The sequence below is a fragment of the Malania oleifera genome, chromosome 4, assembly GCF_029873635.1.
Source record: "Malania oleifera isolate guangnan ecotype guangnan chromosome 4, ASM2987363v1, whole genome shotgun sequence".
In the NCBI taxonomy this organism is placed as follows: Eukaryota; Viridiplantae; Streptophyta; class Magnoliopsida; order Santalales; family Ximeniaceae; genus Malania; species Malania oleifera.
In genome coordinates, this window is record NC_080420.1 from 34871488 (window position 1) to 34880338 (window position 8851).

At 45.7% G+C, this 8851-nt stretch overlaps 1 protein-coding gene across 1 annotated transcript; it reads left to right on the forward strand.

The window, feature by feature from the left end:
- The first annotated feature begins 317 nt into the window (after positions 1-317).
- Positions 318-1895, forward strand: LOC131153755 (uncharacterized). The gene is made up of 2 exons (XM_058106200.1): positions 318-647; positions 1440-1895. Exons 1-2 carry the CDS (start codon positions 318-320, stop codon positions 1893-1895), a joined length of 786 nt encoding a protein of 261 aa, XP_057962183.1.
- Positions 1896-8851: the final 6956 nt, after the last annotated feature.

The following is an 8851-nucleotide window of genomic DNA, read 5'->3' on the forward strand; positions in this document are numbered from 1 at the left end:
ACGAAGAGGTGACGAAACTGTTGCAAGCCAACTTCATCCGAGAAGTGGACTACCCCGAATGGCTGAGCAATGTGGTCCTGGTCAGAAAACCCAATGGAAAATGGCACACCTGCATAGACTTCACGGACTTGAATAAAGCGTGCCCAAAGGATAGCTTTCCTCTCCCTCGAATTGATCAGCTAGTGGATTCGACCTCGGGACACGAGCTCCTCAGCTTCATGGACGCTTACTCAGGGTACAACCAAATCCCTATGAGTCCCGCGGATGAGGAAAAAACTTCTTTCGTCACCGAAAGGGGTTTATATTGTTATCGGGTGATGCCCTTCGGCTTAAAAAATGCGGGGGCCACATATCAGAGGCTAGTGAACAAGATTTTTAAAGAACAGCTCGGAAAGACAATGGAAGCTTACGTGGACGATATGTTGGTGAAGAGCATGGAAGCAGGGCAACATTGTAAGGACCTGAGGGAAACGTTCGAGCTCCTCCGTCGCTACCACATGAGGTTGAATCCCTCAAAGTGTGTGTTCGGCGTTTCTGCAAGTAAATTCCTGGGCTTTATGGTGACTCACAGAGGTATAGAAGCAAATCCAGATAAAATACGAGCGCTGCTGGAGATGGAAGCTCCAAGGACTAAAAAGGAGATACAAGTTCTGACCGGAAGGATAGCCTCCCTCAGTAGATTTATCTCCTGCTCAGGGGATAAAGGCTTACCTTTCTTTAGAGCACTGCGGAAGAAGGGAGGATTCGAATGGGGGGAAGATCAGGAGGTAGCCTTCGAGCAGCTTAAGTAATACCTCGGATCCCCTCCTCTCTTGACAAAAGCAAAGAATGGGGAAGACCTCTACCTATATATAGCTTCCACAAAGAATGCCGTCAGCTCGGTCCTGGTCCGGGAAGAAGGTAGAAAGCACCAGCCTATATATTACACAAGTAAGGTGTTAAGTGGTGCCGAGAAGAACTATTGTACGGTGGAAAAAGCCGCCTTCTCCATCATTTGTGCAGCGCGCAAATTAAGACCCTATTTTCAAGCCCATAGGGTTGTCGTGTTAACAAACCTGCCCATGAGACAAATTCTACAGCGACCGGAGAGTTCGGGGAGAATGACGAGGTGGTTGGTAGAATTAAGTGAATTCGACATACAGTATCAACCGAGGCCGGCGGTCAAGGCTCAGGTACTCGCGGATTTTACCGCAGAAAGGCTCCCCGAGTCATCCACCAAGTCAGAGGAGTGAACACTGCACGTTGATGGGTCCTCTAATGATGCTGGAGGGGGAGCCGGGTTCATCCTTTCTGACCTGGAGGGCAATGAAACTCTCTTCGCCCTAAAACTGGAGTTCACAGTAACCAACAACGAAGCGGAGTACGAAGCCCTGTTAGCTGGCCTGTGACTGGCGGAAGCATTAGGGGTGGCACAGATCAAAGTACTGAGTGATTCCCAGCTGGTGGTAGAGCAACTCAAAGGAGAATTCGAAGCTAGAGATCCAAGAATGAAGAAATATCTCTCCAAGACAAGAGAATACATAGAGGCATTCGTCCAGTTCGACATAGAACATGTACCGAGAGCAGAAAATAAAAAGGCGGACGCACTAGCGAAATTAGCCTCGGCAACCGGTTCGGAATGGAAAGACACTATCTATCTTGAACGCATAGGAAAGCCCTCATACGAGGAGGACAGAATTAACTCATTGGCGTCCGAATTCAGCAAGGACAACTGGAGAGCGTCCTTATTCCTGTACCTCCAGGACGGATCCTTACCAAGAGATAATAAGGAGGCTCAAAAGGTAAGGAGGAAAGCGGCAAGATATACGTTGATGGGCCGGGAGCTCTACAGGCGATCCCTTACACTGCCCTACCTCCGATGTTTAAGCAAAGACGAAGGGGAATACATACTATGAGAAATCCACGAAGGAGTATGTGGAAACCACCTTGCCAGTTGGGCTCTAGCTCACAAAGCTATGCGACAGGGATTTTACTGGCCCACAATGAGGAAGGACGCGGTTGAGCTCGTAAAAAAATATGACAGATGTCAAAAGTGCGCAATTGTACCACGCGCCCCCTCAAGTCTACTCTCTCCTCTAACCAGTCCCTGCCCTTTTGCTCAGTGGGGGATAGATATCCTTGGACCTCTTTCACAGACGACTGGCCAGAAAAAATTCTTATTGGTAGCAATAGATTATTTCACTAAGTGGGTAGAGGCCGAACCCCTAGCCACCATAACAGAGCGGAATATTACACGCTTCGTATGGACCTCATTAGTTTGTCGCTATGGCATTCCCTTAGCGATAGTTACAGACCACGGGAAGCAGTTTGACAACGAGCGCTTCAAAAGGTTCTGTTCGGACCTATCTATTAAGCTTCTCTTTGCGTCAGTAGCGCACCCCCAGAGCAATGGACAAGTAGAGAACATGAATTAGACGATTTTGCACGGACTGAGGACCCGACTCGAATCTATGCAAGGTACATGGACAGAGGAGCTCCCTTCCCTTATATGGGCGTACCACACCACCAAAAGAGCAGCAACAGGGGAAACCCCGTTCATGCTTGTCTTCGGCGCAGAAGCAGTCATCCCAGCAGAGGTGGGCATACCCTCTTGGCGAAGGAAATACTTTAACGAGCAGACCAACAGTGAGGAGCTCAGGTCAGAAATAGACCTACTGGAAGAGAGACAGGATCAGGCGAGTTTAAAAGTTGCAGCGTACCAGCAGAGGGTAGCAAAGTACTACAACAACCGCGTCAAAATAAGAAATTTCCATTCAGGAGACTTAGTCCTGAGGAAGAGGCGAAACAACCCATCCGAGCAAGGGTCGCACAAGTTAAAGCCTAACTGGGAGGGCCCATACAAGGTCACAACAGAAATAAAACCCGGAACATACAAGTTGGAAGATGTAGGGGGGAAAGAAGTCAAGAACACATGGAACTCTGAAATGTTAAAGAAATACTATTCTTAAAAAACTGCTTCTTGCAGCACTGTAATAAAAGTGTCACTTAAAAAAGTTGCACTACATCAATAAAGGATGAAAAATTCAAAATACATATTCTGTCCCTACGAACTAATTTGCTTTGCTCCCTTCTCCAGCTTCCTCCTCCTCCCCTTCTTCATCCTCTTCCAGATCCTCCGCAGACTCGGGGCTCTCCTCGCCATAGCCATGAGAGCTTACACCATCAAGAGGGATCTCAGGATGTTTAGTCCTTACTTGATCATGACACCTCCTGAATCCAACTCGGTAAGCTTTAGAGGTGTCGATAACAAATTGGTTGGAGTCCTTGTATTTCTTCACTGCAGTTCGGGAAGAAGAAGCAGCAGCAGTAGCTTCTCGGCCAGGAAGTTCCTCCCTACGAAGGCAATCGATCTCTGCCTTCAAAGCTTGCTCGCGGAGCTCGGCCTCGTGTAGCTCGTTCTGAGCGAGGACATATTTTTCCCGTGCATCCAGTGTCTGGCGATACATCTCCGCGACTTTCTCCTCCTGGGCCAGAGCCATCATCGCCAGCTGGGGAAAAATGCAAGGTATGGAACAGTTAGAAAGAGTTCGCATAAGTCAAAAAAAAAAAATAAAAATTATAAAGCAAGTAAAGTAGACACCTGGTACGAAGTATGGCGGATTTTCGCCGAGAGAGCGTCAGGAAGGGTACATTGGGCCTGCACAAAGTCCTCAACGTGCACAGCCCGACGAAGAGCAGACGCAGAACGGGTCGGCTCGTGAAAAATGGCTTCTACTTGAGCCTGCGAGTGCGTAGGAGCATGGACCTCGTCAGTAAGGGCGCCAGAATCACCAACTGCAGGGGCTTCCCTTTGAGAGGATTCTCCTTTGACCTCTCTTCTCTTCTTCCTACTCCTACTCACCCTTTGCTTTCTAGCTTCTCCCATGAGCGATTCATACCTGGTGAAGTCCATATCTGCGAGTATAAAAGAAAAATGGAGTAAGAACCACAGTAAAGATAACACCTGAAAATACTCATACACAAAATCAGGGGAGAGAATGACTTAAGGAAACGGGGCTGATTCCCCATTGCACCAGGACACGCTCTTGGAGCAGCTCCTCATGAGGGATAATACCCCGTTCACCGAGTGTACGAAGTTCTTTCAGGGTGGCCTGCTCTTCGGGGGAAAATCTGGGGAGGAGATGGCGCACCCGAACTACAAGGGAAAAAGGGGTGAAAGGAGAAAAAATGGGTTAGACGGATAACCTACTTGTAAGCCCTGAAAAAGAGGGTGGGTAAAGATAACAACGTTACCATCAAGAGGAGAAGACCAGACAAAGGATCCGTTGTAATTCAACTCTCCCGAAACAAAGAAGTAACGGGTCTTCCAATTATGGATGGAAGACTGCCTGGTGAGAAGAGTTTATAACCTGGTAGAGAGTTGAAATAATACAGCTCCTTCTCTGCAGAATGAGACCGCATTTGGAAGCAACTCCTAAAAAGTGGGATGGTAGGCTGATGGCCCAAGCGGAGCAGGAGCACAGCAAAACAGGTGAGCGAAAGATAAGAGTTCGGAACGAGTTGTGATGGTGCTATGCGGTAAAAACGTAGTACGCTAGAAACAAAAGGGGAAAAAGGGAGCCTAAGACCCAAGTCTAGATAATCGGTATAGAGGCAGAGCTCCTCGGATTCTTGGTCAAGAGCTGACTCAGTAGTAGAGGGTAACCTAACAGTGATATTAGATGGTACGGCAAAGAAATAACGGGCGTTCTGCAGGTCAGACGAGGAGAGCTCACAACGAGCGCTCCGAACTGTTGTAGGTACCCTAAAGGGCTGTGAGGACGTCTCCATAGGAAAAAACAAGCCTGAAGGAAACACTACCTAGACCTAAGGGTCAAGAAGAACAAGCAACAGCAAAGATCAAGAAGAAAGGAGGCCAACACAGATCAAGACAGTAAAATTTCACACAAACAACAAGGCAATCTTACAAGACAAGATCAAACATACAAAGCTAGCGCAAGAACAATGAAGAACATGAAGAACAAAAATACTATAGAAAGGGAAGCATACCTAGCACCGAATAAGGGACTTGTGGAATGGAGAGGAGTAGAGAAGGAAGCAATCCTCTTGGAATGAAGACGAGTGTGGAATGAAGGAGTCCACTGGCCTTTATATAGAGAGGAGGGCACGAATCCCTGTGGCGGGAATCTCAAGAATTTTCATTTACGAGAAGGACTGCGTCTCGAGGGAGGCATAGGAAACAGAAAATCTCTGACAAATGCACAGACGAGGCTTCCCGAGGACAAACGCCACTTCGGAAACACCAAGTTGCCTCGGACACAGCGACGGACGGATGGCCATCAATAATGCTTTCCTCCAACCCACTTTCCAAGGTAGGACGCATTTAATACCTGCTTTTTGATATCTCTCGCAGGACAGAAGCGTGCAAGTGCCTCGAGAAAGCGCGAAGGACGACCCAACAAATGAGCACGACTCATCGGCGCAACGCCCAAAATGACGAGCACGACTCGTGAGGCCAGAACAACCCAACAGATGAGCACGACTCATCAGGAGGATGGCCCAAACTGACGAGCACGACTCGTGAGGCCAGAGCAACCCAACAGATGAGCACGACTCATTAGGAGGATGGCCCAAACTGACGAACACGACTCGTGAGGCCAGAACAACCCAATAAATGAGCACGACTCATTACGTGGAAAGCCCAAACTGACGAGCCCGACTCGTGAGGACAGAACAACCCAACAGATAAGCATGACTCATTACGCGGAAAGCCCAAGCAACGAGCATTATTTGTAATGTCGCACAGCCGAGTAGGTTGGTCAGCTCGGCCTGATTGTTCAAACAGCTCGGCAGAAACAGCTCGGCACGAGTCCTACTTCAAAGAGCTCGAACAAAAGAGTTCGACACGAATGCTTCCTCGAAGAGCTCGGCCCGAACAGCTTGGCAGAAAACAGCTCGGCACGAGTCTTGCTTCAAAGAGCTCGGACTAAATAGCTCGGCACGAGTCCTGCTTCAAAAAGCTCGGACAAAAGAGTTCGACACGAATGCTTCCTCGAAGAGCTCGGCCCGAACAGCTCGGCAGAAAACAGCTCGGCACGAGTCCTGCTTCAAAGAGCTTGGACTAAAGAGCTCGGCACGAGTCCTGCTTCAAAGAGCTCGGACAAAAGAGCTCGGCACGAATGCTTCCTCAAAGAGCTCGGCCCGAACAGCTCGGCAGAAACAGCTCGGCACAAGTCCTGCTTCGGAGAGCTCGGACAAAAGAGTTCGACACGAATGCTTCGTCGAAGAGCTCGGCCCGAACAGCTCGGCACGAGTCCTGCTTCAAAGAGCTTGGACAAAAGAGCTCGGCACGAATCCTTCCCCGAACAGCTCGGTAGAAAACAGCTCAGCACGAGTCCTGCTTCAAAGAGCTCGGACTAAAGAGCTCGGCACGAGTCCTGCCTCGGAGAGCTCGGTCAAAAGAGCTCGGCCCAAACAGCTTGGAAGAAACAGCTCGGCACAAAACAGCTCGGCGCAAACAGTCGGCATGAGCTACTTAAGTATTCTACCAAAAAAAAAGAGAGGAAAGACGAGGAAGTGTTAAAACCGAAAGATGCAAACACAAATAATGATTCAAAATTCTATCCAGAAATTTGAAACTGAGGGGGGGACAACTGATATGCCCATAATTAATCACGCTAATAAGGGCAAGTCAACGCCCGTCTCATACTTTCTCCAAGTCTGACTTTCTAACGAGTGATTAGCTCCGACCTAATAAAGAGAAGGAGAGATTCACGCCGACGCCCTTATTAACCGAGTAATAGGGGCACGCACTTATGGCTGAAGAGCGATTCGCGCCCCCACGCAATAAATCCGAGCCAACCAGCGGTCAACTCAAGCCCCTATAAGTAGGGACTGGGGATACAAGCAAAGGTAAGTGATAAGACACTACTCTACTGTTGCATTAAGCCTCTTTGAAAGCTTTCCTCTTACTTAGGCATCGGAGAGATCCCCCGGAATACACCCCGGGTCCTCTAAGCCTCTCTTTTCTTCCTATTTCAGGTCAACAAGAGTCAAGGAGCATTCCAACCATTTTTTTACCCCGCAACAAAAACTTTTTTCCTTAAAAAATCCTCATTTTAAAGGGAACACACACACATATACACACTCATATAGGGTAGTTGTCGCAACCATTCTTAGAATGGGTATGTGCTTTAAGGTACTAGGTCTTCTAAATCTCATATTGAAGAGAATTGAAAGCGTACCTTCCGTATTCACAATGACACTCCCGAATCGAAACTTTAGAAAGAAAAGATTTTACTTTATTTTACCTTTCTAAAATCAAAATAAAGTGGCAACTCCTTTTTAAATAAAATGGGTAAGCAAAATAACCAAGGAAGGTTATGTTGCTGACTTTGGTTTATTACAAGTCACCATATGTTGGCAACTTAAAACAAGTTTTCAAAATCCGCTTTGAAATATGCACTTTAAATACTAACTAGGCCCAAAAGTTTAAGTTATAACGAACATAAGCAACATATTTCTCCATTAATATGCCTTACTAATTAGGGATGAATATGAGTTGTCACTAATTATTTTTTATTAGCTACCAATAATATTCTTAACTAATAATTGTTTGTGATGGTTTTAGTTGGTCACTAATGATGATTATTGGAGATGACTAGATAATAATTGTTAATAATAAGTCCTAGTGACTCCCTATCTGTGGTGATTATTAGAGATGAATTATAAGTGATGATTTTTGTACACTCTTAAAGTCATAAGTAATAGTTCTTAGTGATGGATCTCCATTATTAGTTATGACTTGGTTAAATATCAATAATTATTATTTTTATAACCAACAATTAATCTTTTGTAGCAAGTAGAATTCTTAATAATTCCCCCTTTTCTCATAAGTTTCAAACTTTCAATCACTCCTTAAACGAAAGCAAATTTTGATCACTCATTCATACCACCAACTTGACCATGGAAAATTGTGAAAATCATGAGAGTCTACTCATCTAAAAGATTGGCATCCATATGATCAACCACTTTTATTCCATGGGATCCACATCCACAAAATCATATGGAACTACACCCGAGTCCAATTCAAGTAGTCATCACTTATACCATTTGCTAGCACTTGGGGAGTCCTTAGTGTGAGATGTTTGTGTAGTAAGATTTTGGATTAAGTTAGTACTCACGTACTGCACCAATGTATATTAATTAAGCTCATGTGAATAGTTCTTGTGCCAACAATTAGTATTAGAGTACTAGGGATTTTAGAGTTTGCGTCATGTGATCGCAACAACAATAAGTCGGGTGAAGATTATGTTCAATGAGTTCTATAAGATAGGAAATTTGTTTCAATGAGATGCTTATAGGGGGCTAACAATACAGAAAACAAAAGTTTATAAGGACAGTGATTGACTAGCTCTATACCACATAAAAAAGAGTTAAGTTGCCCCTCCTTGTCTAGTGCTATTCCACTATTATATTATACTAAACATATATGTTAAGGATCCATGGCCTAGTCCGACCACAAAAACAAGCACACGTTAACTAAAGACATGATCACACGAGTAACTTAGGATGAGTTGGATGTTGAAGTCCCCTCGTCATTCAATATGCAACAGTGGGAGCATCCTTTGGCCTCGTCCTTCTAAGAAGTGGGTCGTCCTCATCCATAGACCACACATGGATATGACCCTTGGAGGAAGAAGCTTCGTTTGCATCTTATTGGCAGTAGCTAGATGGATAACCTCCTTCTTGGCTTCGTCCTATTCATATGACCTCCTTCATCCTCCCTATAATCTTAGGAATCCAAGCGTCCATGAGAAGGGAAGGGAAGACTCATCTTATATAGCAAAATATTCGGTGTGTTTGGAACTTAGAAAATATTACAAAAACAAAAGAAAATTTTCATGAAATT